We start from the raw sequence: 26,274 nt of genomic DNA, 5'->3' as shown, positions 1-26,274 counted from the left end.
TAATATATATAGACTACAAATTCAAAGACAGAACCATGAAAGGAATAAATTTGTAGATCACCTGTAACTGTCCCCAAAATAGAAAATATAGGAACTCACTAATGGAAGAATATTTGGGGACAAGAAAAGCATGTGTGGATAAACATTAATGAATCTACACTCTGCATTTTCCTAAGATCATGGCACATATTTATTTCCCTTCAGAATGATTTAATTCATTGAAAGGTTTAATTAAGTTTTCATTTTCAATGGGATAAACTAAGGGAAAACTAAAGTCTCAAAAGAATGAGCCTCAACCTATGCCCTATTTGTGACTTGAGGCTTTGCAATAATAAGTTAAGCTATAACTAAAAGCTGCAGGTATTACATTATCTTAGATAAACTGAAATTCTCCTCCTGCCCCCCCCATACCTTTTCATTAGCATTAAATTCCTAATATGACAGAGAACATGTCATTGGCTAGTATTTTTTGTTTATGGGGTGGATTTTTAATCCCTGGATAGATTTCTGTTTTAGGATATAAGCCTGGACTCCCCAGACAATAGGGGAAAAGATCAAAAGAGTGTGGGAGCTTCTCCATTAGAATCTGTATAATCCCTTGTTTGTAGCTTGTGCTTTGCATTTCTCTACTAACAACAACTTGTCTGTTGGGAATTGACCTTTGTTATGTTATGTGATCATAATAAATCCTTTTTTGTTTTTTACTTTGATGTCTCTGATTTTAATTTGGGTAAGGCTCACTTTCCATACATATTGATATATAGACATAATTAATATTGAATTGGCATAATGGGTACAAAATATGCTCTTAGAATCAGAAAATACTGAGTTCATATTCTACCTCAGATACTAAAATATTATGTAAACCTGAACAAATTAGCCTCCCTCCTCTTCAGATTTCCCATCTACAAAGTGGAGATGATATAATCCAGACTTCATGAGGTTGTTAAAAGGTTAAAAGAAATAATACAGTGAAAATGCTTTCAAAAACTTAGAAGTTAATACAAATACAATTATTTATACAAGTGGGTTACTCATGGTCCCTTGCCTAATGGTATTTCAGGAAATAAAACATGATACTTGTAATGTTGTTAAACAGGAATACTGATTTTTTAAATTGATAATCCTGTATTTTAATTGTTAAATTTCTTAATTTTTTTTCGCATTTTGTATATCATCCCTTCCTACTTAACTTGCTAAATAGAGCTCAAAGCAGGTTTTATTATTATGCAATAACAATAACCTGGACCTACCCAGGACATTTAATATTCCCCATTAACAACTCTTCCTTGTTATCATCCCTCTCACTTCTACCACAAAGTCCCTTTTGTCTAACATAATTTACAGTGGAATTGAACCCAAGCCACTGTCATTACCCATAAATCCTATATGCTTGGGACCCATGTACCATAATAAATGGTCCTTATGGGCCTTTCACCTAATTCACCCAATAGTGAGATTTCTGTCCCCAGAAGAAAGCCTAGGATAATTTTTTAAGAGGGAAGAAAGAACTATGTGGGAAGATTGGCTGTACTGATAATGAAGATAAGGATGATGGTAGTACTTGTAGAAATAATAATATTATATGTGTTCAATCATTTTTCTAGTAAGTAGAAAGTGTTGTATTTTAAAATGATTAGTTCAGTTGGTAGTCTCTTTTAAATTGTAAATGCCTAAAGGGATGAGAGAGAAGAAAGAGGGTGAAAATAATGAGGAAGTGATATAACTTTAGAGAGTGGTTTAATTTTTATTTTAGAAAATAAGTTCACTTTGTTGATAATTTTCCTTTCATATTACTGACATACTACTGCCTCCGGCCAAATGCCTCTGAGATTGCAGAGAAAGTAATAAAAGAAATTATATTGCCAGATTTTCAGATAGGTAAATCTGATGTGTTTAGTACAGATTTATGCAAAACAATAAGTAACCAATTTAAATGTAACTTTAAATAGAATAATAAAGTGGAATAACTGAATAATAAAATAGAAATAGAAATAAATGCATACACATGCAAAATAGAGGTCTCCCCAAAAATATATTTGTTGTAAACAAAAGAAAAATTACTGCCTTTAATCTTATAGTTCTTCTTCGAAGACTGCCTGAGATACATTTGGCCCTGGTAGATAGCATATTTAATGACTATTTTATAAAGTTGGGAATCTTATATAAATAATTTTGATCTCCAGTTATCAGCTACATACACACACACACACACACACACACACATACATACACACACACACACATACACACAAGCACAGCACACACTCAATTATTTTTTTCTCAACTACTAGAATTTCAGAAAATAATTCCAGAGCTGGATTTTCTCTTAATGTTGTAGAAGGGCTAAAGAACTGAGATATAGGCAGTTCAGTGTGTTATAGTAGTAAAAGGTTTGGACCACAAATTAAGAAATCTCACATTGAGATCTTACCACTACTACTACAATACTTCTCTTGGTATCAGTTTTGTCATATGTAAAAATGAGATAACTTATATCTAGGACAATGTAAATGATAAAAGGAACAACTTCCCCTCCAAAAAAAAAAATTAATGCTATTAAATTAACAAAATGAATTTAGATCCAAAAGAATAAATATGAGGGATCACCTTGGTTATTTGTAGAAGTTAGAGAGAATGGATGCACAACTTTGGATATAATGTCTGACATATATGTATTCATTGTTTCATATGAACTATTTCTTAACTCTCTTATTTTAGCCTCTGTTTTGAGGGATGTTTCTCTGAGAAGGGGAAGCAGGGCAATATACTGAAAAAATAAGTGTGATATAAAAACAGGATATATTATGAAATTTGTTTTAAAAAAATATGACTTATAAGGTCCTTTTGAGAAAAATGTTTTATAAACTAAAAAGTGATAAAAGTTAATCAATAAGAAATAGTTAATCACATATTATATGCCTTTCTCTAATGATGTAACAAAAAAAGAAAGACTTTATATATAAAGGAGTACTTCTTAACTCTATTTGTATCATGGATCCCTTTAGAAATTTGATGAAGCCTATGGAGTCCTTCCCAGATTTTTTTTTTTTCCATAACCAAGGAAATGACAAATTTTAGTAAGTAGTTATTGAAATGTGTATGTGTGTGTGTATATGTGTGTGTGTGTGTGTGTGTGTGTGTGTAATTTCCTATCCAAGTACATGAATCCTGTGAAATAAATTCACATTCTTTGTTAGTCTGTGAACTCTAAGAGCCTTTATCTAGACTACTACCCTCTCCTCCACTCCCCACGCAATGTAGCAAAGCAATAGTAGAACTGGTTTTGGAATAGATCTTGTTTCAACTTTGCAACTAAATAATTGTATGACCTTGAGAAAGCCATAACCTATGGGATAATTAGTTTATGCTTATATGTCTGTGGTGTGTGTATGTGTGTGTGTGTGTGTGTGTGTGTGTGTGTGTGTGTGTGTGCGTGTTTATATTTTGGTCTGAAATAGAGATTTTTCCAGGTGAGACAATAATATTTGCTTATTTCTAAAAGTTGTGATAAGTTTCAAATTATACATTATATGAATGATATTCTCCTCCAGTGCAATGTAAGCTCTTTTGAGTAATGAAAGGGTACATTTTGCAGATGTGTGACAACTCCCAGCATAAGCTTAAGTGCATAGACAAATAATAATTTTTTTTACTAATTAATTGATATATAGAAATAATTAGTGAAAAAGTTATGAAAAATACATCCTCATTATATTTTGAGAATCTCTGAGAAAGTAGAACATGGTTTTGTTTTATAAATACTTGAAAGAAAGAAATATTTTATCAATATAAATCTAGCAAATGATTATTTTTAGAATTTTTACATTGCTTCTCTTCATGGATTCGTATTACCTAAAGAGGTCTTTTGTTTCAGGGAAGGAAGGACTAATACAGTAGACCCTATAGAGAATGCTTTCTTTGAGATTGCTAGTAGTTTTCTAAGATCCAACTACTATGTTGCCCAGTTTAGAAACTTAACCACAGTACTACAGTACTTTCTGACACAAAAGTTATCCCATGAAACTTTCAACAAACCCTACTAGGTACTCAAGTTATCAACTTATATATATATATATATTTTTTTTTTTTTCCAGACAATTTTTTTCAACCTATTCTCTGAGTTTCTCTATTCTCATTCCTTTTTCATCCCTTTGCAATTTGACTTCCTATCTTAAAGCTGAAATGAATTACTCTTTTCAAATGTCCCAGTGATCTGTTAATTATCATATGGGGTGGTCTAGGTTCAGTCCCATAAATGACCATCAAGAAAAATCTTAGCACTGGTGTGATTACGGATCAAAAGGCAGACACACTAGAGAATGAAATCAAGTAAATCTTAAGAAGCATTGCTAATAATAAGGCTAGTGAAGTGATGAATTCCAGCTGAGCTATTTTAAATCCTAAAAGCTGCTTCTGATAAAGTACTATATTCAATATACTATAAAATTTGGAAAAATCAACAATAGCCACTAAATTGGAAAATGTCTGTTTCTGTTCCATTCTTTAAGAAGGGTAATATAAGAAATGCTTAAATTAGCAAACAATTGTGTTCACATCACATGCCAGCCAGTCTTCAGCAACATGTGAACTGAGAATTAGTAAAAGATCAAGGTAGGTTTTATATGGATTTGGAGAAGCTAGAGACCACTTTGTCAGTATTAACTGGATTATGGAAAAAAACAAAAGAATTCCAGAAAGGGAAAATACACACAAAAGCAAAACAATTTTTAAAAACACCCAAACTTTTTTTTTTTTTTTTTTGACTCTGCCAAAGACTTTGACTGGATGGGTGACAGTAAAATGTGACAAGTTCTCAAGAATTGGGATTGGTTTAAGACTGGAAAAGGAGTACAAAATTGCTGTTTATCATCATCTTATTTGTTTAACATATATTCAAATATATCATGTGAAATACCAGACTAGCTAAATCAAAATCCAGGAATAAGGTTTCTAAGGGGAAAGTAATCAGTGATCTCAGATATACAGACAATATATCACTTTGATAACAAGAAGTAAAGAAGAAATAAGAAAATTCTTGAGAGAAGGAAATGTAAAAATGTAAGGCTTGAACCTTAATATCAACAAAATTAAGATCTTGGCAAGTGATCACACCACTTCCTAGCAAATAGAGGGGAAAGGATTTGAAGCACTGTCAGATTTTATTTTCTTGGGCTTAAAGATCACTGCAGACAACAGCTATGGTGATAACATTAAAAGATTCTTGCTCTTTGGAAGGGCAAATCTATGGGAAATCTGGACAGCATACTAAAAAGTATAGACATCACCTTGCTAAGGTCCTGTTAGTGGAAGCTATACTTTACTTGTTTGTTTGTTGGGTTTGATTTGATGTGAAGGGGAGGATGAAGGTGGGAGGGTTGATTTTCCAGGAGCCATCCATGGCTGTGAGAGTTGGATTATAAAGAAAATTTTGAACTGTGGTGCTGGAGAAAAAATATCTTTCATTCCAACCTCTTCTCTGTTCTCATACATCTATCACTTTAGGACCATATCATATCTCCCTTAGATTCTTATGACAAGTTCTCCCTGTCTCAGGTCTTTCTCTACTCCTCCAAAAAAGTGATGTTATTTAAGTACAAATCTGACTCTCTCTCTCTTTGTCTTTCTCAATCTCTCTTTTTGTGTCTGTTTCTCTGTCTTTTCCTCTGCCTGTCATTGTCTCTGAGTCTTCTATGCCTATGTTCCTCTGTATTTTCCTGTCTCTGTCTCTCTGTCTCTTGCATATAGTGTTATATATCATATATATTTTTCTGACTATCCCTCATGTCCATATTATCAATGTACTTACTCCTCATCTTTTTATCTTAGAATCATACTTTTTGTTTCAGACACAAGCCAAATATAATGATTTATTTGGTATTTTTCCTGATCCAACCAACTCCCATCACTCTTCCTTTAAAATTATCTTATAAACACCCTTATTTTAAAAATTTTAAATTTATTCTCTCTGCACTTATAGATAACTTCTTATGTGTATAATCTCACTATTATAATATAAGCTCCCTTTGAATAGATATTATTTCAAGCCTTGCATTTGTATCACCATTTGTGCTAGAAAGTAAATATTTAAAAGTTTGTGATTGATTAGTAACTGGTTAAACAACTGGACATAGAAAACGTGAAATAATGGATTTAGATCAACTTATGTGGAAATCTCTGCTGAGTAGATTTACAGTTATATCCTTGGCCCTGTCTTACTCAGTATCAATGACTTAGAAAGAAAGCTTGTAAAATTTGTGGATTAACTAAATCTGGAAGACAATAGATAAATTTTGATTTAACAAGAACTTGAAAAGATATTAAGACTTTAATGTGAGCAAAATTTAATAATATGAAATTTCATAATGTTAAATATTAATATTACTTTTAATTCTAAATTAACCATGCTAATATAGAATGAAGAACATTTGGCTAATTAAGCATTCTTTCCACAGTGATCTAATTTTTTTTAGAAATTGGATTAAAATATTAATATGAGTAAATAAAAGCCAAATTATCTAAAAAGATCTGAGAAATTCTTTACCAAAAGTATAAATACAAATAAAGGAGTTTATACTACTACTGCATCTTATTTAATCTGATCAGAACTAGAGCTAGAACTAGATATTAAGTTTTCATATCACATATTTGGAAGAGCATTTACAAAAACAAGAACATATGGGAAAAAAGAAAATAAGGTAGTTAGAGGTATATGTCTCATATGATATGAGATTTTGCTGTAATATCTGTTACTATTTGTCATAGATAAAAGACTTGGTGCAATTGGTATTTTTGGAGAGTAATAGTTGTCTTTTAGCATTTGAAAATTTGACACTTAGAAGTGGACCAAAGTTTATTTATTTTGATACAGACAGCAGAAAGAGGAACAATTAAAGATATAGTGGGAAATTTCAGTTTGATAGACAGTTTTCTAAAATACGGGATTGCCTAAAAGTGTTATAGATTCCTTAGCAATCAGTGAATTACCTATCAATTTGAGGCCTGATGAACATGTTTTATAAATAATTACTATTAATTTTTGACTTGAGCTAGATGACCTTTAAGATCCCTTCTGAGTGGAATATAAACTCCATTATGAAGAGAAGCTGTTCCAATTTTTCTTCATATTCCAAACACTGGATTCAATGATTTGAATTTGACAGATCTTTATTAAATGTTTTTGGATTTTCTTGATTTAAGAATTTGTGTATTTGTGAAATATTATATTTGTAGGTAATCAAAAGTTCATACAAGAGACATTTATGCAGTTTATACTGGTAAAGCTATTTTATGGCTAGTTTTCTAAAGCTAACTCAGTTACCTAATTTAGTTGATACTTCCTTGTCCTTTTATAGTGCTAAAAAACAGAAATAGTGACAAATCACAAATTGTATCTAGTATAGGATCCATAAGATATGAGTTTTCAGAAACATGTCTTTTCTATGCTAACAGCATAATTCAGGGTAGCATATTTACAGCCAAAAAACATAATTTTCATGAAACATCTTGTACTTAAGATATCTATATAACTGTGTTATCTATCAACAGCATTTGCTAATTCTTTTGTGATTTGTTCTTCTATTTCTTCCACAGCCTAGAATTTCCTCCTTAATATTCCCTTAATGATTCTAAGCCTGATCAAACCCAATAAATATACCCTGCAATGCTTGCCTCCAATGCTAGAAGAAATAACAACCTGACATGAGATTAGACAGATCCCTAAATTCACAAATCTTTCTTCACATTTCCTTCAAATTCCTCTTTCCCTCAAAGTTCTATTAAATACCTGGTTGTGGTAATTTACAGATGAGAAATCTGAGGTAAACAGGGTTAAGTCCTTTCTCAGGATCACACAGATAAGTGTCTGAGGCCAGATTTAAACCCAGGAAGATGAGTGCTCCTGACTTCTAGGACTGATAATCTATCCTAGCTGAACTAAAAAAACAACATAAACAACAACTACAATAATAAATGCAAAAAACATCAATCACCAATCAAAAATACATTTTGCAAAATTTCACAAAATTATTTTGGCCCCAGAGAAGGGATATAAGAAGACTACTCTCTCAAAGCCTTTTCTAAGATGGGAGATCCATAGATGTGGAACCTTGCACATAATATCATATTTTTTGATGTATTGATCAATTTTGCAGATTTTTTCCCCTCTTCTTCTTCTCTTTCCTTTTTAATATTTTGTTTAAAGAATGTCTCTCTAGGGTAGAGAAGACAAAGAGGGGAAATCTAAAATATGAAAAAAAGATATTAATATGTTTTAATAGAACTCTTAAGGAATTATTAACAAGTTCTTCATTTGAATTTAGCCAGTTATTTAATGGAATTAAGATTTATGTCTGTAATATCATCTGAATGGCATTATAACATTCAGCTATGTTATCTACTCTTGTGACAAATTCTTTGATTAATACTACCAGTATTAGTAACTGACATTTATATACATAATGTTTTAAAGTTTGTGAAGTAATTTATACTTAATCTGCTTGGAAGTTAGTTTTATCTTTTATAAAATGAGAGGGTTGGGCTAGAGGAATTCTAAGATCCCTTTCAAGTCTAAATCTCAATATAAAGACATATATCATTTGCATATAGATAAAGAACTTAAGATTTATTAAGTTGGATGTATTCCATTATAATTGTTACCTCAGCTTTCCAGTCCCTCCCACTAAATAGAAATTTCCATTTTCACATTAGCACAATCTACCAGCATTTCTTAGATTAATCAAACTTGGCTATTAGATATATGTGAACAGTAGCAACTACAAAAATAATCAGAGACTTTCAGAATAAGAAAAAGCAAAAACGGGTTTATTAAGATCTCACAAGAAAGGGCATCTCTCATCTGACAAGCTGTTGTCAGTAAAAGGAGAATGCAAAACATAAACTGCAAAACAACATATTAAATAGAAGAAGAAACCACCCCCCCCCTTTTCTCCAGAAATCTATCCCAGAAACAAAAGAATAAGTCAATAATAATATACCCTTAACTTAAATTTCCCTAGAAACTGCTATACAAGCAGATATCCTCCAATAAGAAACTTCAAAACCATCATCACTTTTAAGAGAACTACTTAAATGCTAATTAAGAAATGGTGGGAAAAAGGAGGGGACAAACATTGCAACTTTTTTTTTTTTAAACTACATCTCTATTTGTTATTTTAAAATCACAAGTCACAATTGAGGTATAGTTTAAGGCTATATTACCATGAGAATGTCTTCACTCAGTTAATTCTACACAAATATTGTATTGCAAAAGAAACTGAAGCAAGACAGAGATTAGGTTTTTCATATTTTAATAGTGGAGAATTTGGAATAGCCACAACCAGCCTGCTTGATGAGATTCTTGTCTCAAAGAATCCAGCATCCAGCAAGTAATTCCAGAGACTTTTATAGGGTTCCAGCTATCAGGAAAACAAAGGCAAGAGTTGGTGGGGGAGGGGAGGGGAAAGTTGCAGAGCACTGAGTGAGTGGAAATTCCAAGAAGGACAATAACTTTTTAATTCTAACAGTGGGGGGTCAAGAAGGTAGTCAAGCAGAAGACAGGAAACCTGGGCCCAAAAAGATAACCCATGTGGAGTTTTATGACTCTTTGAAATATGAGAGTGGCCAGATCTTTGAGGTCCCCATTCTCTCAGTCCCAATGGAGCTAGGAAGGGGTGTGTATCTATCAGGGAAACTGAGGGAGAACAATTCAGAGAAACAGTATCAGAGAGTCTCTCTATTCTCTCTGATATTTTAATTTCCCAAGGTTCTTGTCCAGGGTCCAAATAGTCAACCTGATCTTGTGATTATTTTTTTTTCCATTTTAATTTAGTATTAGGTACTTTCTTCTTGGCACCTCTCTAGTAAATGACATAAACATGTGAGGTATTATTATTATTGAAAAAATCACTACCTTAGACAAATAACAGCTTTACTTTTTAACTTCTTCTAGGAACTGACCTTTCCCATTCACATGTTTGGTACCATAGTCCCAGTGCAGATAGGTCTGACTCATCTATCTACTACACTTAGAAACTGTCATGAACAACAATGAGAAAAGTGTTAAATTTTGAGGAGGACACTTCAATAATATTAGGGCCCTCTGGTAGATGTCAGGGATTTGGTGAAAACAATTATATATTTAGTCTCCAAGTTAAGAGACAAAGATTTATTACACTGCTTGACAGCAGGCTAAAGTTTCAAAGGAGTTTAGCAAAGGGGCAGAAGAAAGAAGAACTTATGCTGCTTGACAGCTAATTCCAGAGGAATCTAGCTAGAGTCAGAATCAAGGAGATAATTGTGACTCCAATTGAAGCTAGGTTCCAAGCACAGGATCAGAATCAGGGAGATAACTTTAAAGGAAAAAACAAAACAAAACAAAACAAAACAAAACAAAAGATTAGGTTCATATGGTAATATTATGGTTTAGAAATACAATTGTGGAATGATAGGGGTGGAATAGTCCCCACCATTGAGTTCTACAGTTTACACACCAACAGAATCAGTATTGAATTATTGCTATTAGCTAACATTGTTTGTGGCACTTAAGGCCAGGTAGTCTCTGGGCTTCTCAGGCAGCCAGCATTATCTGTGTCACTCCCAAGGCTGGATTCTCAGTAACAGCCTTAGAGTATTTCAGTCCTTGCCACTTTCTCACCTCTCATCACAAGGAATTATAAGAAAGCTAGCAGTAGTACCAAATATGAACGGATGAGAGAATAAAATCTATGTTTACTCATAGAACACTTGATCATGGCAAATTGTGAAAAAATTTTGTGAAACTTCATGTCACAGTGCTTACTGTGGTATCCCACATCTGCAGCCTCATTGTGATTCTCACTTAACAATGCTTAGAGATTTTGTCATTTTGTCTTTGAAGAGACTTTCTCATCAGGCACTGTTTGATGCCTCTATTTTCTCATTGCCCAACACTTATACAAAGATTCTGCCCCCAGCCTGCTCAACAACTTTCTATTACAGAATACTTTGAAATGTAGATATACTGCAGCAAGTTAACAAATTCTATGGATCAATATAGCCTGTTTATTAAGAGTAATCTTTTTGGACTGACTCCAATCATTTATGAGGCTTTCATTATTACAGTTCATCTACAACAAAGATGTAGTTTTTGGGGAGGAAATATATATACATATATGTTACCATTGTTTTAGAAAAATAACTCTCCAAATTCAAAAAAACTCACTAGCTGCTCACTGGTAAGTCACCAGTACAATCTGATTTTATTGATTAAGATTTTTCAAAGGGAATTTGGTAAATGGTTTCTATAACTAGAGATTTCATCTCCTCAAGTTTATAAAGGGGAGCTTAATGTGATGGCTATGCAATATCTAGAGCTGAAAGTGGGTACAATTAAGTTTGTAGTCAGAGCCATTATTTATTTTCTTTCTATGCCTCTGTCTCTTTTTATTTGACAGCTTTTTAAAGTATTCAGTTCTTTCCAGTTTTAGCTCTTTTTGTCACTTAGTGCAATTTCTTTCATCAAAGTGTCAGGAATGAACGTTTTAGCTGCAAGCAAGGTGAAGTATTGAATTTAAAGCCAAGAATGTGGTTTTGAATCCATCTCCAATAGTAGATGTGTGGTCTTAGGCAAGTCACTTAACTTCTCAGAGACTATCTTTATTTGTCAGGTGGGAAGAAAAATAACATCCCCAGAAATTTCCAGGAATGCATTTATAGAAAGCTCTTCTAAGCCTTAAAACAGGTCAATGTAAACCTGTATTATTCCACCTGGAGTTATTTGCATTATAAAAGGAGGAGATAATGTTTATCTCTGGGGGAATATATCCCTAATGTTTATTTTTCAGGCTTCCATGCAGGAGATCAATCCATTATTCTTCTCTAAGAAACCTCATCTAGATTTCAACTTGCCTTTTCATTCCTCTCCACCCCAGAGGCAAGATTTAACAGAGCCTTTTGTGATTACAAAAGTTAAGTTGATTGTTTTTCTTTTTGTTGTTCTAGAAGAAGCTTCCACTGAAATCTTAAGTGTTGGGTGTGGTTAGCAGGATTGATCAAATTAATCCCTGAGGCAGAAAGAAGATACTGATGGAGATCAATTCAACTCCATGGTCCCACTCTCTGGTCTAATTCTAACTCAGTCAGAAATCAGAGTTATATTAAGTCTCTGAGACTTACCCTCTGTAAGGGTCTTGAGCAGCCTCACCTTGCCATGACCTGTCAGAAATCCAAGACATATCCCAGAGATTAAATTTTCCTCATAAAATCTACTTATGGGATATCCTATGACTGTGATCTTCCTTGGGTCAGTCTGCCATGGCACGCTGCCTTGTGGTGTCTTTCCCCTTATCCTTCCTCATGTCACATGGTCTCTCTTAATCTCACTGTTGCTTGTAGTGTTTCTCCTGACCTTGCTTCTTCTCCTTATTACTATTTTAGGGTGCTAAATTCCTTTCATGATTTAGTCTGACAACTAAGAACATGTCCCAACCTTATGGTTGCTTGCTTTCTATTGGGTAATTATAAGTTCCACTGAGGAACTACTCTTTCTATGCTCTCCCAATCTATTTCATGTTTGTCATTCCTGGTAATGATGATGTCTAGATTTCAGGGTTCCATTCAGTCAGGGAACCAAATGAGGAGATCTAGATTTTTGGGGTTCCTGGTCAGGGAACCAAATGATGAGATTAGGGTTTGTGATGGTCAGGGAGTTAAATGATGAGGTTAGTGGCAGGTTCAGGGTTCCTGGAACCAAATGAAGAGGTTTGGCTTCCCCAAACCCCCTTAGGATCCAGTACATGGGTAGGGAGTTTTGGGAACCCCCTTTCTGGCGGTGCAGAGGTCCTTCATAAAGGAATTTACAAACCTGAAAAGCTAGACTGATAAAAAGAAGTCTATAATTGGCATTGGGAAGTCAGCCTTTGCTACACATGAATAAAACGGATGAATTCCTTAGTGGCAAGGTCTGACAGAGAAGTAAAGTTTCTAGTAGAGAAATCCTGACAGAGAGATATAATAAAGTCTCTTTAGGGAAATAGATGAGGAAAAAGAGAGGTAATGCTGAAAGAGAATACTCCAGAAAGCAGAGTTTTCTAATATGTCATATATGGCATATTAGCTCCTCTGTGAAGATGGGTTTAAAATAGCCATTTTTATAATAGAAGCCTTTGACTACAAGCAGAGGTCTGCTCCCCCTCCAGATGAGGCTGTTGGGTGGAGTTTGAGCTAGAATTGAATAGAAAATATTCACTTGAATAGGGTTGGAATTCTCCAGCTTAGGACTCAACAAGCCCCACCTAGATAATAGAATGAACCTGTTTGTCCTCAGGTGGGGTCTTTTACAGAGGCAGGATTCAAAGAGAATTTGTCCTTCAAGGAGTTTTAGAGTTTTGGGGCTTCCTTCATCAGAATCAATTGTATCTCTTCAATTTGTCTATAACCTATTCCCCTAAATAAATCTACCTTTTGCCAAAAAGAATGGTCATACTATCATCTGGTATCTACATAACTCACATCGGCTTAAATCTGTGCTTTATGAATAGAGCTGGCCACAGGATGTCAAATGAAGTCCTCAGGAAGCTGTTTTCTGATAAATGGAGAGCAGTAGAATCTGTGAATAACTAAACTGATTTTCAAAGGACTTCACTTTTAATTTCAGGTTAGACATCAAAAAATAAATGTTCAGTCCCCTGGCAATCAGGCGCACAGTTATGATAAATCAGGAGATTTGATTTCTTGTACTGAACTTTGGTGTGTAGGTAGATGTTTTGTTTATTTTCTAAATTACTTCAGTGCTAGGAAACAATTCTCTGAGGTCTCATCAGGTACTTCAGTTCACTATTACTTTATAGAAACACAAAATAAACTTTAATAAATCAATCTTTTTAAATTATATTTTTTAAGTTCTGGAATTAAGGACAGCTGGCTTCCTTTACCTTGGTTTAATCTCTGGGGCAAGTCAAAAGATTCAAGAAATTAGAAGAGTGAGGAATAATTCACCTGTCAGATCTATGGGGAGAAGAAGAATTTGTAACCAAATAAGAGATATATATCATTACAAAATACAAAATAGTTCATTGTAATTATGTTACATTAAAAAGCTTTTATAAAAGCAAAGTCAATGTAATTGAAATTAGAAGGAATCACAAGGCTGAGAAGCAATCTTCATGGCAAATATCTCTGATAGAGGCCTCATTTCTCAAATATATAGAAAACAGACAAATTTATAAGAATACAAGCAATTTCCCAATTGATCAGTGGATGAATGATATGAACAGGCAGTTTTCAGATAAAGAAAACAAAGCTATCTATAGGCATATGAAGAAATCTTCTAGATCACTTTTTATTAGAAAAATGCAAACTAAATTTCCTCTTATATACTATCTCATACTTAACAAATTGTCTAACATGATAAAAAGAAAGGAAGAAATTGATAAATGTTGAAGAGGATATGGGAAAATCAATACATTCATGCATTGTTGGCAAAATTGTTAACTGATCCAATCATTCTTCAAAGAATTTGGAACTATGCCCAAATGGCAACTAAATTGTGCATCTCTTTCTACCCAACAAAACCACTACTAGCTCTGTATTCCAAAAAAGATTATTAAAAACAGAAAATAACTTACATGTGCAAAAAAATGTTTATAGTACTCCTGTTCATGAGAGCAAAACACTGGAAACTGGGGCTATGCCCATCAATTGGAAAATGTCTAAACAAGTCTTGATATATGTATTTAATAGAATAAAATTATTTAATAAATGATGAACATGCAGATTTAAGAACAAAAACATGGAAAGATTTTAATGAACTGATGCAAAGTAAAATGAGCAAAGCTAAAACAAACAAAAATAAATAAAATTAATATTAATATTAAAATTAAAATTAAAAAAGAAAAGAACAAAACTTGGAAAGCATTATACATAGTATCAGGAACATTATGCAACAATTAATTATGAATGATTCAGCACTTTTCAGCAAAGTGATAATTCAAGATAAGAACAAAAGACTAATGAAAGAAAATGATATCTATATCCAGATAATCCATCATTATCTGGATGGACTCTGAATGTAGACTGAAGAATATTTTTTCCACTTACTTTATTTTCTATCATGTGTTTTTTTTTTTTTTCTTTTTTCTTTTTATCTGTTCTTCTTTCATGGCTCTAACATGAAAATATAGTCTATGTGATACATGTGTATAAACTATTTCTAACTATCTACCAGTTTTGGAAAAGGAGAAGGGAGGGAGAAAATTTGAAATTCAGAAACTTACGAAAGTCAGTGCTAAAATTTTCCTTGACATGTAACTGGAAGGAAAATGCTTTAAAAAAAAATAAGAAAAAGAAAATTTAAGAAAGAGGAACTTCTTTCCCCTACTGCCCCTTCCACCTCCAATAGAGCATGAGCTACAGATTTCTATGTAGGTAGAAATTAAAGTCACTAAATCCATGTCAGGTATATATGAATAATTGTTATCAGGAGAATTCAAGGCCATTTTTTATTGAGGATTGTATCATGACTCAATGTCATGAAAGCTCAAATTTATCACCATTTAAAATGCTAACCAACATATACTGAGCTTTTCCCAAATTATTTTAAGACTTCAATTTCTACTATCTCTAAACTCACTGATGTCAATGAAAAGTGCTGTTCATTCCAGGCAAAATAATCTTAGATTTAGATTCCTAAATTGAAGGGATTCCCATCAATTGGAGAATGGCTGAGTAAATTTTGGTATATGAATGCTATGGAATATTATTGTTCTAAAAGAAATGACCAGCAGGATGATTTCAGAAAGGCCTGGAGAGGCTTATATGAACAGATGGTAAATGAAATTAGGAGAACCAGGAGATCTTTACACACTTCAACAATACTATATGAGTATCAATTCTGATAGAAGGGACCATCTTTAGCAATGAGAGGATCCAAATAAGTTCCAATTGATCAGTGATGAATAGAACCAGCTACACTCAGTGAAAGAATACTTGGAAATGAGTGTGGACTGCTTGCATTTTTTATTTTCTTTCCAGGTTATTTTTATCTTTTTAAATCTGATTTTTTTTTTTTTTGTGCAACAAGAGAACTGTATAAATATGTACATATGTATTGTATTTAAAATATATTTTAACGTGTTTAACATGTATGATACTGTCTGCCATCTAGGGGAGGGGGTGGAGGGAAGGAAGGGAAAAGTTGGAACAGAAGTGATTGCAAGGGTTAATGTTGAAAAATTACCCATGCATATGTTCTGTCAATAAAAAGCTATTTAAAAAAAAAAAAATAGATTCCTAGAGGACTTCAAAGATCATCTAGCCCAACCTCAGAAGGTTGTATGAAGAAATTTTGTATATGAAGAAACTAATGTCTAGAGAGATTAGTTTACTTGTTTAACATCTTGAAGGTAAATGACACATAGGATTTGAACCAAGGTCCTCTGACTGCAAACCCAGTGGCTATATATGTTGATACATATTAACACATTCATTTTTTAAAATTTGTATATGCATATCTGTAAATGCAGTATATGTGTATACACACATAAGACATTCTGAATATACATAGCTGCATAATGTCATATAGATAGATATAGATAGTTATATAGATATATATCACATTGTCTTATAATTTTGGTCATTTCATTATATCTTTGCTTTGGTGTTTTATTTTTCTCCCAATAAAATTTGAGATTTAAACGTAGTTGTAACATGATAGTGAGCTAGTCTCAGAGTGAGAAAGACCAGAGTCAAGTGTTGCTTATGAAACTTACTGCCTCCCTGATCCTAGACAAGTCACTTAATAATATCTCAGTGTTCTAGACAACTGCTTAAGACTTTGTTAGGCTTGATTATAGAGAAAATGCCTGCTTGCATTGGTTCAGGGAGTTTCATCATATGGAAGTTAGCTCCTTATAGGAAGGTCATCACAGGTATTGTTCCTGTTCCTTATCCCTTGAAGGCAAAACCTGGATTTTACATTTGGGGTTTAAAAAAAAAAAAACAAAAAAACATATATTTATTACAGTATTTCACAATCTTCTTTACAATTCAGAATAGACATTTGTGATATAACTGGCAAAAACTGACAATTTCATCTGTGACCATGGAATAGAGAAAAGTTTAATTCATTAAAAAGCTGAATAGCTTTAAGTCAAAAGTCAGTACTAGAACATAAAGGCTCTTAATTGCCCTTGTGCATTCTTAGACAGTTACCTGGAACAATGAAGTAAAATGATTTGCCCAAGGTCACACAGACAGTAGATGTCAGAAATAAATTGAATTTCTTATTACTGAAGCCATTTTTCATTCCACTATGCTATACTGCCTCTCACAATATCACATCACAGAATAGTACACAATATAGACACTACTTAGAGCTTGCCTAGTTTAGCCTCCAAGAAGATTATTTTTTCTTTCTTTCCATTTCAATCTCCTTTGTTTAAAATGTCAGAATCAAAATTTCTCTTCTTTTTTTAAGTTTTCCTTTCTACTTAAATTTATTTTATTTATTTATTTATTTATTTATTTATTTATTTTTTTGCTGAGACAATTGGTGTTAAGTGACTTGCTGTACTTACATTTCTAATCTTGTCACTCTTCTGCTCAAATATCTTCAGTGATCATATAGTGAATGAAGATGTTTCCTTTGTCTGACATTTATATCTCTTCATAACTAGGAAACAGACTTTCCTTCCCACTCTTAACCCCATATTATTCCATTCCTTACTATTCAAGTTTTCTTAAATAAAGAAGAACCTTAACATTATATTAATGATAGACAAAAGCTATAAGACAAGTCATATTTTTTGGCCTCTGACAACTGAATCCTTCTCCAGTATATACAGATGTAGTATTTTTGGCTTCTGTTCCAAGATTTTCATATGTACACAACACATAACAAAAAAATCCACCATAGATTAATGCTTTTCAACACTAAGTGCTTAAACACACACACATATACATAAATACACATATACATGCAAATTCCTCTTCTACATGTCTTCTCTAAAAATAATTGCTAGCATCTCTATGAGGTTTTGAGGTTTGCAAAACAGTTTCTATAAAGGTTCTTTTATGACCATTTGACAGTTGAAGAAACTGAGACTGAGAGTGGCTCATAGATCTTACCCAATCATATTTCCCAGTTAAATATATGAGGTAGGATTTGAAGTCAATCTTTACTTTCAATTGCAGTACTATATGCAGTATACTACCTAAGGAAACACTTTAAGTTGTAACTAGGAACTGGATATGTTACACAAGAATTTAAATATAGAACATTATTTAAACTTCTATTATTTTAATAAGACAGAATACATATCCATCTGAAGCCAATGAATCCTTTAAAATGAGATATTTAATGTAAGTAAACATCAAGAGGCTTTAAAAATGTCACTAATATTTCCTTTTTACCCAACAATCATGTTAATCAGAGATATTTTTTGTCAAAACATTTGCTCTTTTCCAATAAATGAAAATTTCACTTTTTTTGGCTTATATCCATGATATTAAAATTGATTCTAAAGTTAACAGAATAGAAAAGAATCTTTGGATTTTAATCAAGTGACATTTATTATTTTAATAATAAGCCACCATGATTTCTTATAGAGCTTTCTAGTTTTTTAAAACCCTTCTTTAGGATTATTGTCTTGAAATGAATTTTAAATACATTTATACATTCTGTCTACACTAGACAAGAAATGTTTTAGAATAAATTCTGAGGTATTATGCACTTTAATAAGTTTGATAGTGGTCTGAATGCAAATCATTTTTTTTCTTTTGTTTTTTCTCTTCTGATTCTTCTTTCACAATATAATTAATGTAGAAATATATATACATACATATATACATATTTTAATCTAAGATCCTTCTGGAGCATGCACTGAATAAGACAAGACCCTATTCTTGCAGTGCCTAGTATAATAGGGCAAATAAGGCATATGGTTACATAGGTACAGTGGATAAAAGCTGGACTTGGAGTCCAGCATAGAACTTTGTCAGTTATTGTGGTTATTTTCTAACCACAGGCAATTAACTTAAAATCTTTCTGCCTCAATTTTATCAATTGAAACCTGATGATAAAGAAGATGATGATAAATATGATGATGATAATGATGATAATAATACTTACAAGGATTATTGAAAGGATAAAATGAGTTAATATAAACAAAGCACTTTACAAACCTTAAAGTTCCATATGAATGCTAGCTAGGCAGCTAGACATCTATGTTCAATGGATAAAGCTTTGGGCCTTGAGTCACAAGACCTGAATCCAAATCCTTTATCAGACTCATACTACCTGTATGACTTTGGACAAGTAACTTAACATTTATTTGCTCAGGAGGCCAGGGGATTACTCAGTGCATAGAGTATTGATTCCAGAGTTTAAAAACCTGAATTCAAGTCTAGTTTCAGACACTTAATGTTTATATGACCCTGAACAAACAAAAACCTGTTTGCCATACTCCACTGAAAAAGAAAATGTCAAACTATAATGCTGGAGAAAATGAGGCAAGATAGAGATTAGAGAATTTTTAATATTTTTATTTGGATTTCTGAGAGGGAGAAATTGTGCTGGAGGGATGATGTCCCCAGGGCTGATGTCCAAAGCATCCAGCAGTGAATGTGAGCTCTCAATGATATATATACCCTTGGCTCCACGCTCAGTTACACAAAGAGGGGTGTAGTCCAAATTCTGGTGAATGGGTATGTCCAGGCAGGGACTATCAATCCAGTTCTGACAGGTTGGAAGTTAGGACCATAAATTCTTGATGACTTAGGAGGAATTACGAGTCAGGAAGTCTGAACTCCCCCTTATCTTGAGTTTACACGTTTACAATTTATAACCTTACACTTATATCAGTCCTAATGAACTGGCAGGAAGTGGTACAACTAAGGGTACTGAGGCAGAACAATTTGGGGAAACTGAGGCAGAACAATTTAGGAAAACAGGCAGAACAATTTAAGGAAACTGAGGCAGAACAGTTTAGGGAAACAGAGTCAGGACAATAAAAGGGAACTGTGGCACAACAAAATCACTTTAATATCTTTGCTAAACCCCATGGACAGTATGATTCAGAGGACCATGAGGAATCAGAAATGACTGAAACACAGCAAAAACATTCTATTTTAGTCCAACTAATGTACGTCATTGAGAAATCAATTCTTCCTTGAATTTTTTTAAACTTGTGTCCCTTTGTTTTCTTGTTTCTCATGTTTTCTTGTTGTTGTTTGTTTATTTGTTATTTTCCCTGTGTCTACAAAGTTCTCTTTCACTCTATTTGATGTGTTTCTGTACAACTTGCAAAAGCTGATCTTCAATGGCATTGCTTTCTTGAAGGCTAATTAATCCCTGTTTCCATCTCTACCTTCCAATTAGTGACCACTCTACTTCCTATGGGAGAGAAAACCATTCTAGTTATAAGGAATTGTGAAAATGAAATTAAGAAAGGAGGGATTTGCAGAATAGGTTCAGAAGATAATGACATCCCATTATATTTATCACCGGTCAGACCAAGACTGGAGTATTATGTATGTTTTGTTTGGGATTATATATTACTTAAAGGATGTTAACAATATAGAGAGTGAGTGTTCAGAGACCATTTGCTATATGGCTATTTGTCCCTAACTGTCCTATACAATGTTCATAATTATGAGTTTGAGTAATAATTATGAGTCATATGATAATAAAAAGGTTATAATAAAATCATAGAATTTTGAGCTATAATTAACTTGAGAGGATCTACTCAAATTCATCCCTTTTATGTGTTTAAAAATTAAGACCCTGGAACATGTCACAACTTTCCCAAAGTTAAAGAGCTAATTTGGGGCAAAATCAGAACTCAGATTCAGATATCCTGACTCATTCTACAGTTTTCTGTCAACTAATCCATATTATCTATATAAAATATTTTTGAGGAAAGTCTAAGGATATTTGTTTTTCTGGTAACAATGGAAATGTTTTTATTCAGGATTTTGCTAATCCCTGCAAGAAATATTTGCTGAAGCATCATAGGGCAACATTTGAAAACTGAATTGTTAGGTCTTATAATTGTTTGCTATATTTTAGTAACACAGATTCATTTATATGTTGTTTCTCTCTTTCTCTCTCTCTTTCTCTAGCAATGACAATGCAATTTATCAGTCACCGGTTTCCTGATTATCATGATCCCACCATAGGTGAGTTAAAAAAAAAAAAAAAAAAATTTCTGTGTTCATTTAGCTCAACCAAAAGTATTCTTCCAGTATAACAATTGATACAGGATGTTTACCTGATTATGTAGTTGTTAGTATCTATTAGTATCTATTTATAAAGTCAAAAGAATTATTTAGAATCTATAGTTTTGAGGAAACAGCTTCAGAATAATGAATTGACTGCTCCTTGTCCATAACTAGAAACAAGAACTAGCATCCAGTACTCTTTGCTTCTAATCTCTCTCTCTTTTCTTTAAAAATTCATGACAAAAGTAGCAAAATATCATGATTTGATACCTTTACAAAGTGTTTTTATATGAATCCTCACATTTTATGACTCTGAATTCCCAACGGCAAAAATAGTGAGGTAATAATTTGAGATTATTTTTTTTCTTGCCCTCAACTATGTCAAATTTATCATGAAAGAAAAGTTCCTTTGAGTCATATATTTGAAACATAGAGATCAACATAATTGGAGATGGCCCCAGATGAAAGGGAAGACTTTGGTGAAATGGGGCATCACACCCTAATCTACAGATGTTCTTAAAAACATTATTTTTTTTCTCTTTTGCATCTCTGAACCCTCCCAGAATATTTTGGAATTTACTAGCTAGATTTCTTTCTTAAAGAGTATGCTTTAGGGGGAGCTAGATGATGAAGTTGATAGAGCATCAGCCCTGAAGTCAAGAGAACCTGAGTTCAATTCTTGTCTCAGACACAACACTTCTTAACTGTGTGACCATGAGCAAGTCTCTTAACCCCAATTGCCACAGCAAAAAACAAAACAAAACAAAAAACTAGGCCTTAAACCAAAACCAATATGATTTTAATTGATCACTCATAGGTCCTGAGCTAAACCATATTGGTCACTGTTTGGATCCTGATTGACTCAAATTGAATGTAAATAGAAGCCATGTCTGCTTTGGCCTGAAACCCTGAGGATCTTCCCCTCCCAGATTCAATCTTTTATTTATTTATTTATCTCTTTTTTTGAATGAGGTAAAAGAGGAAACTTCATTTCAATTGTCATCTAGACTTAATCATTAAAAGGTTTGTAGTTGTAGTCAAACTGAGACCTGTTGGAGACCTAGGTTAAAAAAGCCAGGGGTTCTTGTTTTATCCAGGGCCATCTCCAGCTGTCTTGATCTGTAGCTGGCCACTGGACCCAGAGGACTCAGAAGAAGAAAGTGAGGCAAGTGACTTTGCACAGCCCTCCCTCATTTAAATCCAATTCATTTTCTTTTAATGACAACACCTCCCTGATATCATGGTCCTCTTCAAGAACAAGACAAATACCAACAACAATTTGCTACAAAGAAAATAATATGGAATTCTGGCCTCCTGTTTCTTTAAAAGATTGATTGGTTGATTGTTTTTTAATTGATTTTTGAGATTGTATAGCTAGATCTGTTACAAGAACTTGTATCCTGACACAGTTTAAAAGAAGATTTATTAAGGGAGGGTACTTAGCATTTTTTTGTGATGGGGTTTTTCAATAGCTGGTAAATCCTACAGATGTCTTCTCAAAGTAATTTTTAATGCATAAAAATACATAAAATTTTGAAGGAAATAATTATTTTAAATTGTTTTCATTTTCCTTATCCAAGATCATAATCCCATTAAGGAGATTATGTTTGTATTTCAAGTTAAACACCTCCTTAAAAAAACGAATTTTCTAAGATCCTTCACTAGACAAGCTGATGTTAGCCGAATTTTCACTTAAAAATTTGTATCTTTAAAAATTTTTGAATATTTCAGTTGTTTCATTAGTTTATGCTACTTTCTCTTTTTCACTGTTTAATTTGACATTCTAGAGACATTGTTTGAAATGTCAAATTATCTTTATTTTCAAAACAGATATGAATATCTTCTTTTTAGTCATCTTTATAATCAACATACTTATATTACCTGTAATATTTTCCAAATGAATGCATATTTAAAGGGCATAAACACCAGATTAGACACAGATTAGACAGATTAGACTAAATTAGACATTTTACATTAGCCAGCAAAATGGATTAAAAAGCAGAATCCAACACATTAAAGCAACATTTAAAATGTGAGATAATACACTGAATTAAAATGGAGGGTTCAAGTAGCATTTATTACACTTTAGTTGATGCAAAAATGCAGGGGTAGCACAGTCTCAGACAAAGTTATGTCTAAAATACATATAATTATGATTAAATGAGATAAACAGGGTAATTGTTTTGATAAAAAGTACTATAGAGAATATACTGAACCTATATGCATTAAATACAATAGCATTTAAAATTTTAAAATAAAATGAATTACAGTAGAGATAGTAGTACTGTAATAGCAGGGGACTTAAAGACCATTTTAGGAGTCTATTTCCAAAGATGATTAAGGGAAAAGGAAAAGAAGCTATATGTTCTAGAATGTTTACAGTTGTTTACTTTGTAGTAACAAAGAGCTTGTAGGGATTCCCATTAATTGAGAAATTGCTGAGCAAGTTGTGTAACTGTGATAGAGTACAGCTATACTACAAGGAATTATAATCTCAATAATTTTAGGGAAAAAAATAACAACATAGAAAGATGTGTACAAATAATGAAGAGCAAAATGAGAAGAGAACATTATATACAATAATAGCAATATTGTTTTAAGAATGACTTTCAGTGAATAAGTTACTATTATAAATACTCAAATTACCTATGAATAACAAATAAAAAAAAGATGTTATCTATACGTAGAGAAAGAACTGATAAGTAGAAGTATATATAGAATGATTTTACATGCATATAAATATATATATACATACATACAAATATATATGCATATATACACATACATATATATTTATTTATTGACTCACATATATTTATATTTAATGGTAGCCATCTTGAGATGAGGGGTGAAGGAAAGAAAAAGAAATTTTAAAAAAGTAATTCTAATGATAATTTTGTTGTATTTTTTTTGGGGGGAAGGATAAATGGGAATTGGAAAGGGCACATTTTTGCACTCAAAAAATTATTTTCATAGGCTTAGGTTGAGATAAACAATGTATTTTCTTAAATAACTTATTGATGCCAAGAAATGAGAAGAGGCTAGAGAAAAGGACATTGAGACGGATTATAGTAGTTTCATTCAAAAGTATGATAGTATAATAGCAAGAAGAAGATATGTCAATACAAGGAGAATAAAAGAGACTAAAAATTCTCTTTCAGTTGATAATTCATTTACTTGGCAATTTGAGAGACATGGATTTTGTGAATACTTTGTTTTGTTTAAATTTTAATAATTATATTTAAAATAATTTATTTCATTTAAAATCTTTTATCTCTATGCATTTTAAAGCATTTTATTTTTTTTCATTTTCAAAAATTTCAAAAATCTATTTTTTTTTCTAATTACACACGTTTATTAACTAAAAATCTAATTATATTATAGTTGATATTATGAATCATGTTGGGAGAGAAAAATCCAAACAAAAGAGAAAAAACATGAGAGGAAAAATACAGAAAAAAATGAACTTAGCATGTATTGATTTATATTCTATCTCCATAGTTCTCTTTTTTGGAGCCAACTGACATTTCATGTCCCAAATTTATTGGGATTGCCTTGGATCACTTAACTATTGAGAAGAATCAAGTCTTTCATAGTTAATCATCACATAATCTGGCTATTACTATATACAATCTATTTTTATCTCTGCTTGTTTCACTCAGCATTAGTTCATGTAAATCTTTCCAGGCCTTTCTAAAATCTGCTTTTTCATCATTTTTTTACTGAGCAATAATATTATTAATATTATTCAGCTATTCCCCAACTCGGCACAAAAAACAAAACAAAACAAAAAAAAAAAAAAAAAACCTGTTACGAACATTTTTGCACATGAAGGTCCTTTTACCTCCTTTATGATTTCCTTTCAATACTGATCTATTTTGTTGTATATTTGAAAGGAATAACAAATGTTATAAAATGGATTTGCAGTTGCATTGTACAATCAACTTTTTTTTATTGTACTATGTTCTGGAAATGCTCCTTTAAATACATAAATTAAATATATATATATATATATATATTAGAGTATACATTAAAAAATATCTAAAATCATAATGTGACATGGAGACATGGTGACAAGTGATCAATCAGATGATTGGCATCATCATTACTTTAAAAGTTCTACAAAAGTGGTTAAACATAATGTGATACACATATAACTCTGGGACTATCTGTAATTTGTGCCAATGTGTGGGAGAGACACTCACTGAAATTAAACTCAGAGATATACAAGGTAAAAAGGCAGAAAGGATTTATTAGGATTTCACAAGAAAAGGCAAATCCCAACAGACAAGGTATCATCAGGAGAGGAGTGCAAAGCACAAGGTGCAAACACTCTGGTTTATATAGACCCAACAAGAAAGCCCTCTCCCCCTTCTGAACTTTTCTGCCATTGGCTGGAGAGTCCAGGTTTACATTCTAATTTACCCAGAAAATTAAAATCTACCCAAAGACAAAAAAACAAAAAACAAAAAAAACCTAACCACACTCTCATATTAGGAGCTTAATGCTAATTTTGGCAAAAAGGGCTAGGGGAACAGGAAGGAAATGTTTATATATCTAAGATAAGCAAACACCTCTGGCTTTTGGTTATAGCACAACTTGTTACTGAAAAACTTCAAATTATAATTAGGGTCTAGGTCCAGGCCACATTCTTATGAGAGGTCTACACTCAACTTATCCCATTTATCAGAAAGCTGAATCTGCAGTCAGGACATTGTAATTGTTGTTCAGTTATTTTTCAGTCATGTCCAACTTTTCATGACTCCATTTAGGATTTTCTTGGTAAAGATATTGGAGTATATTGCTGTTTCCTTTTTTCAGATCATTTCATAGATGAGGAAAGTGAGGCAGAGTCTCACAGCTAATAATTGTCTGCAGCCAGATTTGAACTAATGCAGAAGAACCTTCCTGACTTGGAACAATGTATTAGCCATACCATCTAACTCTCAGGAGTCATTAATTCAAATCAGCCTCAGACATTTAATATGGAATTCTGAGAGATATTGGCTCTCTTCTTGCCTCTACTTTTTTTATCTGTAAGATGGCGATAATAATAATACTCATATAGCACTTACATTC

At 32.5% G+C, this 26,274-nt stretch overlaps 1 protein-coding gene across 2 annotated transcripts in view; it reads left to right on the top strand.

The window, feature by feature from the left end:
- The window catches only part of RIT2 (Ras like without CAAX 2), a 669,143-nt gene that overhangs the window by 101,754 nt on the left and 541,115 nt on the right, over positions 1 to 26,274 (top strand). For both annotated transcript variants that reach the window (XM_074286067.1, XM_074286057.1), the window contains exon 2: positions 21,097 to 21,153. In XM_074286067.1, coding sequence (XP_074142168.1) covers positions 21,097 to 21,153 — 57 coding nt within the window. The remainder of the gene's footprint in view (positions 1 to 21,096; positions 21,154 to 26,274) is intronic.

This window comes from Sminthopsis crassicaudata, chromosome 1, assembly GCF_048593235.1.
Source record: "Sminthopsis crassicaudata isolate SCR6 chromosome 1, ASM4859323v1, whole genome shotgun sequence".
Taxonomy (NCBI): Eukaryota; Metazoa; Chordata; class Mammalia; order Dasyuromorphia; family Dasyuridae; genus Sminthopsis; species Sminthopsis crassicaudata.
The sequence above is the reverse complement of the archived record's forward strand: the minus strand, read 5'-3'. Positions and strand labels throughout refer to the sequence as shown.